We start from the raw sequence: 15,691 nt of genomic DNA on the forward strand, positions 1-15,691 counted from the left end.
TAACTTGTACATTATATTTATTCATTGCACACAGACTGATGCATTCAAATGTTTATTTCATTTAATTTTGATGATTTGAAGTGGCAACAAATGAAAATCCAAAATTCCGTGTGTCACAAAATTAAAATATTACTTAAGGCTAATACAAAAAAGGGATTTTTAGAAATGTTGGCCAACTGAAAAGTATGAAAATGAAAAATATGAGCATGTACAATACTCAATACTTGGTTGGAGCTCCTTTTGCCTCAATTACTGCGTTAATGCGGCGTGGCATGGAGTCGATGAGTTTCTGGCACTGCTCAGGTGTTATGAGAGCCCAGGTTGCTCTGATAGTGGCCTTCAACTCTTCTGCGTTTTTGGGTCTGGCATTCTGCATCTTCCTTTTCACAATACCCCACAGATTTTCTATGGGGCTAAGGTCAGGGGAGTTGGCGGGCCAATTTAGAAGAGAAATACCATGGTCCGTAAACCAGGCACGGGTAGATTTTGCGCTGTGTGCAGGCGCCAAGTCCTGTTGGAACTTGAAATCTCCATCTCCATAGAGCAGGTCAGCAGCAGGAAGCATGAAGTGCTCTAAAACTTGCTGGTAGACGGCTGCGTTGACCCTGGATCTCAGGAAACAGAGTGGACCGACACCAGCAGATGACATGGCACCCCAAACCATCACTGATGGTGGAAACTTTACACTAGACTTCAGGCAACGTGGATCCTGTGCCTCTCCTGTCTTCCTCCAGACTCTGGGACCTCGATTTCCAAAGGAAATGCAAAATTTGCATGGTTGGGTGATGGTTTGGGGTGCCATGTCATCTGCTGGTGTCGGTCCACGAACGCATGAATAATGATCTCAGCGTCGCTAGTGGATAAAATAGAACGAATTTTAGCGATATTACGGAGATGAAAGAAGGCCGTTTTAGTAACACTCTTAATGTGTGACTCAAAGGAGAGAGTTGGGTGGAAGATAATACCCAGATTCTTTACTGATTCGCCTTGTGTAATTGTTTGGTTGTCAAATGTTAAGGTGGTATTATTAAATAAATGTCGGTGTTTAGCAGGACCGATAATCAGCATTTCCGTTTTCTTGGCGTTGAGTTGCAAGAAGTTAGCGGACATCCATTGTTTAATTTCATTAAGACACGCCTCCAGCTGACTACAATCCGGCGTGTTGGTCAGCTTTAGGAGCATGTAGAGTTGGCTGTCATCAGCATAACAATGAAAGCTAACACCGTATTTGCGTATGATGTCGCCTAGCGGCAGCATGTAAATACTAAAGAGTGCAGGGCCAAGAACCGAACCCTGAGGAACTCCGCACGTTACCTTAACATAGTCCGAGGTCACATTATTATGGGAGACGCATTGCATCCTGTCAGTAAGATAAGAGTTAAACCACGACAAAGCTAAGTCTGACATACCAATACGTGTTTTGATACGCTCTAATAAAATATTATGATCGACGGTATCGAAAGCAGCGCTAAGATGAAGAAGCAGCAACGTAGATGACGCATCAGAATCCATCGTTAGCAGTAGATCATTAGTCATTTTTGCGAGGGCTGTCTCCGTAGAGTGATTTGCCCTGAAACCGGATTGAAAAGGTTCACAGAGATTGTTAGACACTAAGTGTTCATTTAGCTGCTGTGCGACAATTGTTTCGAGGATTTTCGAAATAAAGGGAAGGTGGGACACCGGTCGGTAGTTTACCATGAGGTCAGGATCAAGGTTAGGTCTTTTGAGCAGAGGATGAATAACCGCTTTCTTGAATGCTAGGGGAACAGTGCCAGAGGAGGAAATAGGCACTGACACTACCCATATCCACATAGCTTTTATTCGTACAAAATATATGTTGCCCTGTCAGTTGGATGACACATGGACATACAGGCTAACTAACATATATTTCCCCAGTTAGCCTGTATGTTGATTTGTCATTGACCGGGCTAACATGCTAACATTGGTTGCAGGAACATAGACTGTATTGGACAAGTAGTTTACATACCAAATGTCCATTTCTATTTATTACAAGTCATAAGTAAAGGTAAATGCCTTACTTACCTATCAAGGAGGAAATTAGCAAGTTTGGCGTCAGATGAAAAAACCTTCAATGGTCTCCACCTTTCAAAGGCATCCCCGATACAAATTCTGGTTTTGTTCCCAGCTTTGTCATGAATAAGTTGAGAATGGTAACTTTTAGATGGACTAAGGTCTGACATGTTTAGTAACTTTACCGGTGGCAGTAGCCAGACGAAGGTGGCGGTGCGTAACTGGCAACTTGGATGTGACACACTCATGGACTTTCTAATTGGTCAAACGGTGGAGGGGCGGGGCATCGAAATGAAAACAATAACAAGATTTCGGGGCTGTAAATCTAATTTTGAAATGAGCATATTCCGACTGAACTACTGTTATCAGTTATAGAGGTATTGGAAAAGAACATGATTTATTAATGCCTATCAGGGACATTTAATGATGAGTTGACATGAAATTATTACATATGGCTCCTTTTAAAGTGTGGTACTAGTACCACTGGTGGTATTCAGGGACACCAGCGATACTAAATTCAAATTAGAAACATAAACATAAAAATGATTTTTTTTTTTACAAATATGCTCTGACATTAAATTGCAATAAGTTGTCAAATATTGTTATTTAACACTTAAGTGTATTTGCCCCAAGCCAATTAGAGTACAAACCATGACTTCAAAGCGAAACTGTGATGGTAAGCAAGTATTTCTTGAGGTGGTAATTGCTGTACAAGTTTGAGACTCAATCATTTGGCAAACTATTCAATATTAACCGTTGCATTGCATTATACTTGAAGGCATTTCTCATATTCCTCATGTATTTAAATAAACTCACCAAATACTATGAATTGAAACTATTTGTGCTATCTGTAAGGTCTTTGGAGCCCACCTCGTCATGTGAATCAGGTCGCAGCACGGTGGTGACCGTTCGCTGTAGTCCAGACAGAAGCACTAAAGGAGAACTCTCAGTGCCCAGGTACAGCGCCTTGTCTTTCCTTTCCTATATAAGCCAGGTGACAGTTGCCATGGAGACGTGCACTTAAGATTTTGCTGTTTGCCCATCACAGTATATGCCCTGCGGGAACATGCGACGGCTGCACCTTTCATTTTCTGTGGGAGAGCTCTGGCGCCTGTCCCACGTGCACGGAGAGGGACTACCACCGCATAGAGGGCGCCTGCAAAGGAGGACACCAGGTTGGTGTTCTAGGCCCATCAATTATGTCTGCATTTTAACCAGGATAGGCAGGGGAGGCAGAAGAATAAAGCAAATAACTGTGTTAAAAATGTATTTTCTGTAGGATTACAACAGCTTTTTTTAGTACAAATTTGCACATATGCTCATCATATAAGTAAGTAAGTACATTTTTTTTCTATAAAGTGCTTTTCACAGATAAAGATCTGTACAAAACATAGGTGAAGTAAAACAACAATTCAATGAAAACAACAGGGGCAACATCATAAAAGTGGATTAAAAAGGGTAGTTAAAAGGTGCATTAACTAAAAGCTTTACTAAAAAGAGAAGTTTTCAAATGTTTCAAAGACAGTCAAGATCACGGAGGGACTGGTGCAAGTTGTTCCAGAGTCTGGGAGCTGTATATGGCGTCACATTAGTGCCAAAAATCCGAGCGCATAAAAACTGTTATCGCGCGCTGATTCTCCACTTCGTGCGCGCGCGCGACACCCTTTTGCGCGCGCGTGGTGCCTTTCTGTGCGCGCGCGGTGCCTTTGAGTGCGCGCGCGGTGCCTTTTTGCGCGCGTGCGACGCCTTTCTGCGCGCTCTCTGTGTACTCCTGGCATCTCTCCTCGCGCTCTCATGTTTCTTTTTGGCACTTTGGGGGCGGGTATGCTTAGACGGCCCCTTCTTTCTGATTGGTCAGGCGAAAAATGCTGACAAATGCTCAGAGCCAATCAGAAGTATAGCAGGGCGGGTCATCGTCAATATGTATCAAGATTTACGGAGGTAGAAGTGGATAAAAAAATGTCGCGCGCTGATGAAGGTTATTTCATACCACATAAACACAATACAGGGTAATACAAAATGTGACCCAAATAAATAATAAGACAACAAACACCATAATCACATCTTTCAGCCAGAACTGGTCCACCAGCAATAACATTATTTTATATTTTCACTTCTTCTTGAACATTTGTTTTCTAATTTATGGAATTTCTTTTGATTCAGCCATAAAATTAATAAAATAATCTTTGAATTTAGTTTTTAAAATGTTAAAAATAGCGTTTAATAATGTATTCTGAAACAGTTAAAAATAATCAGAGAACTGACTAACACTGACCCTACACAACTATGTTGCACAATTAAGTCATTTTTTTTTTAAAGTGAAAGAGGTAATTTCAACAGGTACAGCATCCTATGTCATATCTACATGTAATAAGATTTGTAACAAGGCAAACCGTTTGTAAATTGGTGGAAAATCGAGCAAGTTATGGTAATTTAATGAGTACATGTACCATTGACATCAATGTAATGATTGAGGCTAGATGTCCGAGGTAAGATGGCTACAACGTTGCTACGCTGGAGAATGATTGGTCATATGAAAAATACTCAGAGCCAATCAGAAAGGAGGGGCCGTCTAAGCATACCCGCCCCCAAAGTGCCAAGAAGAAACATGAGAGCGCAAGGAGAGATGCCAGGAGTACACAGAGAGCGCGCAGAAAGGCACCGCGCGCACCCAAAAAGGCACCGCGCGCGCACAGAAAGGCACCACGCGCGGGCAAAAAGGCACCACGAAGTGGAGAATCAGCGTGCGATAACAGTTTTCATGCGCTCGGATTTTTGGCACTAATGTGACGCCATAGCTATAGCCTGGAGTGCCAGGTCTCCACGGGTTTTAAAATGAGTTTTTGGGATCTTTAGAAGACCCTATAGAGTGCAGGAAGCTGATATTGACATTAACTGCTTAGAACGTTGTCAGGTTCAAACACCGAACTATCTATTACACAAGACAATAATCAGTTTTTACAGTTTGTCCTTCATTATGTGTACAAAATAATAGGTGTATAAATGACACAATATGTTACTGCATACGACTAATTAGGAGTCTTCGTTTGTTTACTTACTACTAAAAGACACGTTGTCTAGTATGTTCAACATTTTATTTAAGGACTAAATGACAATAATAAACATATGTTTCATGTAATAGCACAGACACAATGGCTTTCTTGAACTGATTTATTTGAAGGCTTCCTTTCCCTTCAAATTCACCGTGAAAACTGAAATAAAATAAAGCACGTTATAAACGTAAAAATAACAACATGCACAGCATGTGGATGGAACATTTTACCGAAGTAAATACAAACAGAAGTGACAAACAAATACCTGGTTGGCCTGCATGCTTCTTTTAGGAGGAAATTGTGATCTTCAGGCTCTTATAGCCCAAACGCTTGAAGTCCTTGTGACACTTTTTAGTCTTTGTGACAATCAGTCTCTCTCTTTCTGCCTTCACATGGCATGAAAAATGTTTACTCATACCCGGAAGTAGCTTCCTTACATCAGACGACAGACCAAACGAGACACTTCAAAATAAAAGTATGCCACAAACTTAACAAAAATGCATGAAATTACATTTTTAACCATAGTAACTTAAATATAGCCTTCTTATGAACTTTTATGCATTTTGATTTGAATTCCCTTTTATGAACTTAACTTATTATTCTGTTTTTAGAGAAATAAAACAAAATATATTAATTATTAGTAGCAACAGTTTCATGTACCCTAAGATTTTTTTGTTAAAATAAAGCCAATAATGACATTTTTTTGCGGTCCCCTTTCTTTAGAAAAAGTATCGAAACATATCGAAATACATTTTTGTACCGGTACCAAAATAATAAAATTGCAAAAATATTGAAAACCTTGATATGAAATGTTCACATTGTTACATGTACTTCACTTACAAATAAAAGTAAGACCAGAAAAGTAAATGTTATTTATTATTATTTTTTTCCCTCACCGCCCATTGTTTACCTGTATCTCACCTTTTCTGTAAGGGGCGCCGGAAGTTGGCAGACCCGTGAGCGATCCTGTTCTGTCTCCCTGTAATGTTTGATCCTGTTCTGACAATAATCCGTTTTTTACAGTTTGTCCTTCATTATGTGTACAAAATAATAGGTGTATAAATGACACAATATGTTACTGCATACATCAGCAGACTAATTAGGAGTCTTCGTTTGTTTACTTACTACTAAAAGACAAGTTGTCTAGTATGTTCACTATTTTATTTAAGGACTAAATTACAATAATAAACATATGTTTCATGTACACTAAGATTTAAGATTTTTTTGTTAAAATAAAGCCAAGATCCACTATGGACTGGACTCTCACACTATTATGCTAGATCCACTATGGACTGGACTCTCACTATTATGTTAGATCCACTATTGACTGGACTCTCACACTATTATGTTAGATCCTCTATGGACTGGACTCTCACTATTATGTTAGATCCACTATGGACTGGACTCTCACATTATTATGCTAGATCCACTATGGACTGGACTCTCACTATTATGTTAGATCCACTATGGAATGGACTCTCACACTATTATGTTAGATCCTCTATGGACTGGACTCTCACTATTATGTTAGATCCACTATGGACTGGACTCTCACACTATTATGTTAGATCCTCTATGGACTGGACTCTCACACTATTATGCTAGATCCACTATGGACTGGTCTCTCACTATATTATGTTAGATCCACTATGGACTGGACTCTCACAGATCTTGACATTTTTTTGTGGTCCCCTTTCTTTAGAAAAAGTATCGAAAAAATATCAAAATACATTTTTGTACCGGTACCAAAATAATAAAATTGCAAAAATATTGAAAACCTTGATATGAAATGTTCACATTGTTACATGTACTTCACTTATAAATAAAAGTAAGACCAGAAAAGTAAATATTATTTTTTTTTCCCCCTCACCCCCCATTGTTTACCTGTATCTCACCTTTTTTGTAAGGGGCGCCGGAAGTTGGCAGACCCGTAAGCGATCCTGTTCTGTCTCCCTGTAATGTTTGATCCTGTTCTGGGGGCGGTATGGCGTAGTGGGTAGAGCAACCGTACCAGAAACCTGAGGGTTGCAGGTTCGCTCCCCGCCTCTTACCATCCAAAATCGCTGCCGTTGTGTCCTTGGGCAGGACACTTCACCCTTTGTCCCCCGGTGCCACTCACACCGGTGAATGAATGATGAATGATAGGTGGTGGTCGGAGGGGCCGTAGGCGCAAATTGGCAGCCACGCTTCTGTCAGTCTACCCCAGGGCAGCTGTGGCTATGAAAGTAGCTTACCACCACCAGGTGTGAATGAATGATGACTTCTCACTTCTCTGTGAAGCGCTTTGAGTGTCTAGAAAAGCGCTATATAAATCTAAGTCATTATTAGGGCCCGCAATGGCCCATTGCAAAAGGACTCCCTTATGCAATGGGACATAAGGACCTATTGTTATTCTAAGGTTTTATTAGGGCCCGCACGGCCCATTGCAAAAGGACTCCCACAGGGAGTCCTTATGCAATGGGACATAAGGACCTATTGTTCTTCTAAGGTTTTATTATTATTATTATTATTCTTTATTCTTCCGCCGCCACAACAAACTGTAATTTGACCCACTTAACATGCTTCAAAACTCACCATATTTGACCCACACATCAGGACCTGCGAAAATTACCTTTTTTTAAAAAAACCGAACCCCAAAAATCAAAATTGCGCTCTAGCGCCCCCTAGGAAAAAAAAAAACAGACTGCCTGTAACTCCCACTAGGAAGGTCGGAGAGACATGAAACAAAAACCTCTATGTAGGTCTGACTTAGACCTAGTTCTCATAATTGTATGTCTTCGGGCTAAAATCAACAGGAAGTTGGCAATTCCCCCTTCAATACAAAAAAGTACTAAAAACAGTCACTTTTGCCTCTTTGAGCTGTAATTTGACCCCCTTAACATGCTTCAAAACTCACCAAACTGAACACACACATCAGGACTGGCTAAAACTGTTATCTAATGAAAAAACCTAACCCCCAATCTCAAAATTGTGCTCTACAGCAATTTTTGTATAAAACGCACAAATAACTGCTCCTCGGATGACAAAACTGACAAAACTGCCTGTAACTCCCATTGGGAAGGTCGGAGAGACATGAAACAAAAACCTCTATGTAGGTCTCACTTAGACCTACATTTCATAAATTGACAACCCCCAGCAAAAATCAACAGCAAGTTTGCTATTCCCCCTTCTAAACAACATTTTTGTAAAAACCGGTCACCTTTCTTCAAACATTATCTCCTCTGAGCGCGTTTGTCGTTTCGGCTTCAAACTAACACAGGAGAGAGATTGAACCCTTCTGATTAAAAGTTGGCGATACCTGCTCCGGTTTTGATTTTATGACCCTTCAAAGAACCGCTGCGCTGATGCTGCTGCACTGCTGTTTTTTTAAGATGGCTGCTTAAAAGCAGGAAGCACCAGCATGCCCACACAATGCAGACAAGGTAGGTACACTAGACAAAAGTATTGGGACACTTCAGACTAAAAGTAGACAAAAGTATTGGGACACTTATGACGAAAACTGAACAAAAGTATTGGGACACTTACAACTAGCACCTGCCAAATACGCGGGCCCGACAAACGCTGCTTGCAGCTTTAATTATTATTATTATTATTATTCTGTCTCCCTGTAATGTTTGATCCTGTTCTGTCTCCTTGTAATGTTTGTCTGATCTTGAATGGGATTGTGCTGAAAATTTTAATTTCCCCTCAGGGATTAATAAAATATTTCTGATTAGGATTCTGTAACTAAGAAGTAATTGACAACATTTTCAATGCTCTTTTTCTTGTTCTCCTCTTAACATCAGTCCGCATTAACATCGATGACGGCATATAATATTCAATTAAAACCAACTCCTCACCAGCCTTGAATGTCCCAGCCCATCACTGCATGTTTATTTCACAGGACCTGTTGTACGTGTGGACCGAGCCCAAGGTGTGCATGGCAGGCGCCAGCTTGCCGGGGAAGAAGACGGTGCCGTGCGAGGGCATGGAGTTCTGGGTGCGGCTGGGCTCAGGACTGGGCGCTTTCACCGCGGTGCTCCTCGTCACGCTCACCTGCTACTTCTGGAAGAAGAATAAGCGGTACTCTTTCTTAAACCCTCCTTTTTTATTCCCGCCTGCACGCCACTTCATGCGACGGCTGTCTTTCTGAATTCTTTGAGCCAGTCCCTCCTGTCGCCTTCTTCACAGATTTCCAATTACTGCTGTTTACTTTTTGTGTCCTCATCCAGGTTGGAGTATAAGTACTCCCGCCTGATGTCCGCCAACAAGGAGTGCGAGATGCCAGGAGCCGACAGCTGTGCCGTGATGGAGGGAGAGAACGAAGGCGACATGGAGGACGAGATCGTGTACTCCAAACCCTCGCTGCTCGGCAAACTCAAAGCCATCGCGTCCAAAGTGAGTCCTTGTGGAGGGGGGGTGTGGCCCGCGCGTCTCCTGGCGTGTGCAGGAGCCGGCTATGAAGGTCCTGGCCATGGAGACAACGTGAAGTAAACATGCAGTGATGGGCTGGGCTGACAGGTGAGTGGATCTCCCAGCTGGAACGGGTTATCTAATCACCTGTCTCCTTTATTAGCAGCGCCGAGACCATGAGGGGGAGACATACTTGCCAACCCTCCCAAATTTTCCGGAACAATCCTGAATTTCAGTGCCTCTCCCGGCACAACCATTCTCTATATTCAACTATTCTAACATAATATTGTGAGAGTCCAGTCCATAGTGGATCTAACATAATAGTGAGAGTCCAGTCCATAGTGGATCTAACATAATAGTGAGAGTCCAGTCCATAGTGGATCTAACATAATAGTGAGAGTCCAGTCCATAGTGGATCTAACATAATAGTGAGAGTCCAGTCCATAGTGGATCTAACATAATAGTGTGAGAGTCCTGTCCATAGTGGATCTAACATAATAGTGAGAGTCCAGTCCATAGTGGATCTAACATAATAGTGAGAATCCAGTTCATAGTGGATCTAACATAATAGTGAGAATCCAGTTCATAGTGGAGCCAACATAATAGTGAGAGTCCAGTCCATAGTGGATCTAACATAATAGTGAGAATCCAGTCCATAGTGGATCTAACATAATAGTGTGAGAGTCCAGTCCATAGTGGATCTAACATAATAGTGAGAGTCCAGTCCATAGTGGATCTAACATAATAGTGTGAGAGTCCAGTCCATAGTGGATCTAACATAATAGTGTGAGAGTCCAGTCCATAGTGGATCTAACATAATAGTGAGAGTCCAGTCCATAGTGGATCTAACATAATAGTGTGAGAGTCCAGTCCATAGTGGATCTAACATAATAGTGTGAGAGTCCAGTCCATAGTAGATCTAACATAATAGTGTGAGAGTCCAGTCCATAGTGGATCTAACATAATAGTGTGAGAGTCCAGTCCATAGTGGATCTAACATAATAGTGTGAGAGTCCAGTCCATAGTGGATCTAACATAATAGTGAGAGTCCAGTCCATAGTGGATCTAACATAATAGTGTGAGAGTCCAGTCCATAGTGGATCTAACATAATAGTGTGAGAGTCCAGTCCATAGTAGATCTAACATAATAGTGTGAGAGTCCAGTCCATAGTGGATCTAACATAATAGTGTGAGAGTCCAGTCCATAGTGGATCTAACATAATAGTGTGAGAGTCCAGTCAATAGTGGATCTAACATAATAGTGAGAGTCCAGTCCATAGTGGATCTAACATAATAGTGAGAGAGTCCAGTTCATAGTGGATCTAACATAATAGTGTGAGAGTCCAGTCCATAGTGGATCTAACATAATAGTGAGAGTCCAGTCCATAGTGGATCTAACGTAATAGTGTGAGAGTCCAGTCCATAGTGGATCTAACGTAATAGTGAGAGTCCAGTCCATAGTGGATCTAACATAATAGTGTGAGAGTCCAGTCCATAGTGGATCTAACATAATAGTGAGAGTCCAGTCCATAGTGGATCTAACATAATAGTGTGAGAGTCCAGTCCATAGTGGATCTAACATAATAGTGTGAGAGTCCAGTCCATAGTGGATCTAACATAATAGTGAGAGTCCAGTCCATAGTGGATCTAACATAATAGTGTGAGAGTCCAGTCCATAGTGGATCTAACATAATAGTGTGAGAGTCCAGTCCATAGTAGATCTAACATAATAGTGTGAGAGTCCAGTCCATAGTGGATCTAACATAATAGTGTGAGAGTCCAGTCCATAGTGGATCTAACATAATAGTGTGAGAGTCCAGTCCATAGTGGATCTAACATAATAGTGTGAGAGTCCAGTCAATAGTGGATCTAACATAATAGTGAGAGTCCAGTCCATAGTGGATCTAACATAATAGTGAGAGAGTCCAGTTCATAGTGGATCTAACATAATAGTGTGAGAGTCCAGTCCATAGTGGATCTAACATAATAGTGAGAGTCCAGTCCATAGTGGATCTAACGTAATAGTGTGAGAGTCCAGTCCATAGTGGATCTAACGTAATAGTGAGAGTCCAGTCCATAGTGGATCTAACATAATAGTGTGAGAGTCCAGTCCATAGTGGATCTAACATAATAGTGAGAGTCCAGTCCATAGTGGATCTAACATAATAGTGTGAGAGTCCAGTCCATAGTGGATCTAACATAATAGTGTGAGTCCAGTCCATAGTGGATCTAACATAATAGTGAGAGAGTCCAGTCCATAGTGGATCTAACATAATAGTGAGAGTCCAGTCCATAGTGGATCTAACATAATAGTGTGAGAGTCCAGTCCATAGTGGATCTAACATAATAGTGTGAGAGTCCAGTCCATAGTGGATCTAACATAATAGTGTGAGTCCAGTCCATAGTGGATCTAACATAATAGTGAGAGAGTCCAGTCCATAGTGGATCTAACATAATAGTGAGAGTCCAGTCCATAGTGGATCTAACATAATAGTGTGAGAGTCCAGTCCATAGTGGATCTAACATAATAGTGTGAGAGTCCAGTCCATAGTGGATCTAACATAATAGTGTGAGAGTCCAGTCAATAGTGGATCTAACATAATAGTGAGAGTCCAGTCCATAGTGGATCTAACATAATAGTGAGAGAGTCCAGTTCATAGTGGATCTAACATAATAGTGTGAGAGTCCAGTCCATAGTGGATCTAACATAATAGTGAGAGTCCAGTCCATAGTGGATCTAACATAATAGTGTGAGAGTCCAGTCCATAGTGGATCTAACATAATAGTGTGAGAGTCCAGTCCATAGTGGATCTAACATAATAGTGAGAGTCCAGTCCATAGTGGATCTAACATAATAGTGTGAGAGTCCAGTCCATAGTGGATCTAACATAATAGTGTGAGAGTCCAGTCCATAGTAGATCTAACATAATAGTGTGAGAGTCCAGTCCATAGTGGATCTAACATAATAGTGTGAGAGTCCAGTCCATAGTGGATCTAACATAATAGTGTGAGAGTCCAGTCCATAGTGGATCTAACATAATAGTGAGAGTCCAGTCCATAGTGGATCTAACATAATAGTGTGAGAGTCCAGTCCATAGTGGATCTAACATAATAGTGTGAGAGTCCAGTCCATAGTAGATCTAACATAATAGTGTGAGAGTCCAGTCCATAGTGGATCTAACATAATAGTGTGAGAGTCCAGTCCATAGTGGATCTAACATAATAGTGTGAGAGTCCAGTCAATAGTGGATCTAACATAATAGTGAGAGTCCAGTCCATAGTGGATCTAACATAATAGTGAGAGAGTCCAGTTCATAGTGGATCTAACATAATAGTGTGAGAGTCCAGTCCATAGTGGATCTAACATAATAGTGAGAGTCCAGTCCATAGTGGATCTAACGTAATAGTGTGAGAGTCCAGTCCATAGTGGATCTAACGTAATAGTGAGAGTCCAGTCCATAGTGGATCTAACATAATAGTGTGAGAGTCCAGTCCATAGTGGATCTAACATAATAGTGAGAGTCCAGTCCATAGTGGATCTAACATAATAGTGTGAGAGTCCAGTCCATAGTGGATCTAACATAATAGTGTGAGAGTCCAGTCCATAGTGGATCTAACATAATAGTGAGAGTCCAGTCCATAGTGGATCTAACATAATAGTGTGAGAGTCCAGTCCATAGTGGATCTAACATAATAGTGTGAGAGTCCAGTCCATAGTAGATCTAACATAATAGTGTGAGAGTCCAGTCCATAGTGGATCTAACATAATAGTGTGAGAGTCCAGTCCATAGTGGATCTAACATAATAGTGTGAGAGTCCAGTCCATAGTGGATCTAACATAATAGTGTGAGAGTCCAGTCAATAGTGGATCTAACATAATAGTGAGAGTCCAGTCCATAGTGGATCTAACATAATAGTGAGAGAGTCCAGTTCATAGTGGATCTAACATAATAGTGTGAGAGTCCAGTCCATAGTGGATCTAACATAATAGTGAGAGTCCAGTCCATAGTGGATCTAACGTAATAGTGTGAGAGTCCAGTCCATAGTGGATCTAACGTAATAGTGAGAGTCCAGTCCATAGTGGATCTAACATAATAGTGTGAGAGTCCAGTCCATAGTGGATCTAACATAATAGTGAGAGTCCAGTCCATAGTGGATCTAACATAATAGTGTGAGAGTCCAGTCCATAGTGGATCTAACATAATAGTGTGAGTCCAGTCCATAGTGGATCTAACATAATAGTGAGAGAGTCCAGTCCATAGTGGATCTAACATAATAGTGAGAGTCCAGTCCATAGTGGATCTAACATAATAGTGTGAGAGTCCAGTCCATAGTGGATCTAACATAATAGTGTGAGAGTCCAGTCCATAGTGGATCTAACATAATAGTGTGAGTCCAGTCCATAGTGGATCTAACATAATAGTGAGAGAGTCCAGTCCATAGTGGATCTAACATAATAGTGAGAGTCCAGTCCATAGTGGATCTAACATAATAGTGTGAGAGTCCAGTCCATAGTGGATCTAACATAATAGTGTGAGAGTCCAGTCCATAGTGGATCTAACATAATAGTGTGAGAGTCCAGTCAATAGTGGATCTAACATAATAGTGAGAGTCCAGTCCATAGTGGATCTAACATAATAGTGAGAGAGTCCAGTTCATAGTGGATCTAACATAATAGTGTGAGAGTCCAGTCCATAGTGGATCTAACATAATAGTGAGAGTCCAGTCCATAGTGGATCTAACGTAATAGTGTGAGAGTCCAGTCCATAGTGGATCTAACGTAATAGTGAGAGTCCAGTCCATAGTGGATCTAACATAATAGTGTGAGAGTCCAGTCCATAGTGGATCTAACATAATAGTGAGAGTCCAGTCCATAGTGGATCTAACATAATAGTGTGAGAGTCCAGTCCATAGTGGATCTAACATAATAGTGTGAGTCCAGTCCATAGTGGATCTAACATAATAGTGAGAGAGTCCAGTCCATAGTGGATCTAACATAATAGTGAGAGTCCAGTCCATAGTGGATCTAACATAATAGTGTGAGAGTCCAGTCCATAGTGGATCTAACATAATAGTGTGAGAGTCCAGTCCATAGTGGATCTAACATAATAGTGTCAGAAACAAGTACAATTTGCTAATCTCAATGAACCCCAAAATACCTTAAAATAAGTATATTCTCACTAATAAAAAGTGCACTTTTCTTGGTAGAAAAAGAGACTTTTTTTGCTCAATATGTTGAAAAATATTCTTAAAATAAGTAAATGCTAGTGCCATTATCTTGACATAATGATATTACATTTCTTGAAACCAGCAAACTTATACTAAAAACTAATGTATTGTTGTTAATGGAAAGGCAACAAGGCAAGCGCTTGTTACTCTCGGGGTCTCCTAGCCGCTCAGGCAAATCATATTGTCTAAAAATGCATTTTTCCATGGATAACATGACATCATCGCGCCAAGTGCGTGCTCTTTCAGTCAATTAGTGCGCATATATACAGCCCGGCCCCCGGCCAAACATTTTTGTCATTGTAATTTTGAGGAATTTACCTGAATGTGCATGAACTATTTCTGTTCAAAATTGTTAGAAATGTCACATGTTAAATGTTTAAATATTAACTGTCAGTTTGCTGTACTGTGCCAACTGTACTACTATATGAGTACCTATTTTCTATTGTTTCATTGAAAATAAAACAGCAAAGTCCATTTGGCTGTCATCTGTTTTAATTATGAGACACAATTGTGTCAAAGTCATGATTATTATTTTATTATGCTTGAAATAAGAAATGATGACTTTAAAAAAGTAGTTTTATACTTGTGAGTGTTTATGACACAGCTTTGCAACACTTGATATTCTAGTTTCAAGCATGTTTTACTCAATATAGGTCATCAAATCTCAGCAACAAGCTGTAATATCTTACTGAGATCATTTAGGACCAAAACACTTAAAACAAGTACCGTATTTTCCGCACCATAAGGCGCCCTGGGTTATAAGCCGCGCCTTCAATGAACGGCATATTTCAAAACTTTGTCCACCTATAAGCCGCCCCGTGTTATAAGCCGCATCTAACTGCGCTAAAGGAATGTCAAAAAAACAGTCAGATAGGTCAGTCAAACTTTAATAATATATTAAAAACCAGCGTGATGTGGGCGCGCATGGAGTCGTATATCAACATGGACGGAGCTGCGTGAAAAAAGCCACCCGGCCTCTTCGCGTA

General features: G+C 40.7%; 1 protein-coding gene across 1 annotated transcript in view; it reads left to right on the plus strand.

Moving 5' to 3' along the window:
• LOC133612763 (endosome/lysosome-associated apoptosis and autophagy regulator family member 2-like) overlaps nt 1-15,691 on the plus strand; it is an 81,694-nt gene that overhangs the window by 63,858 nt on the left and 2,145 nt on the right. The window contains exons 18-21 of the mRNA XM_072913887.1: nt 2,887-2,988; nt 3,080-3,206; nt 8,968-9,146; nt 9,296-9,461. Of these exons, the coding sequence (XP_072769988.1) occupies nt 2,887-2,988; nt 3,080-3,206; nt 8,968-9,146; nt 9,296-9,461 (574 nt within the window). The remainder of the gene's footprint in view (nt 1-2,886; nt 2,989-3,079; nt 3,207-8,967; nt 9,147-9,295; nt 9,462-15,691) is intronic.

The sequence above is a fragment of the Nerophis lumbriciformis genome, linkage group LG10 (assembly GCF_033978685.3).
Source record: "Nerophis lumbriciformis linkage group LG10, RoL_Nlum_v2.1, whole genome shotgun sequence".
Classification (NCBI taxonomy): domain Eukaryota; kingdom Metazoa; phylum Chordata; class Actinopteri; order Syngnathiformes; family Syngnathidae; genus Nerophis; species Nerophis lumbriciformis.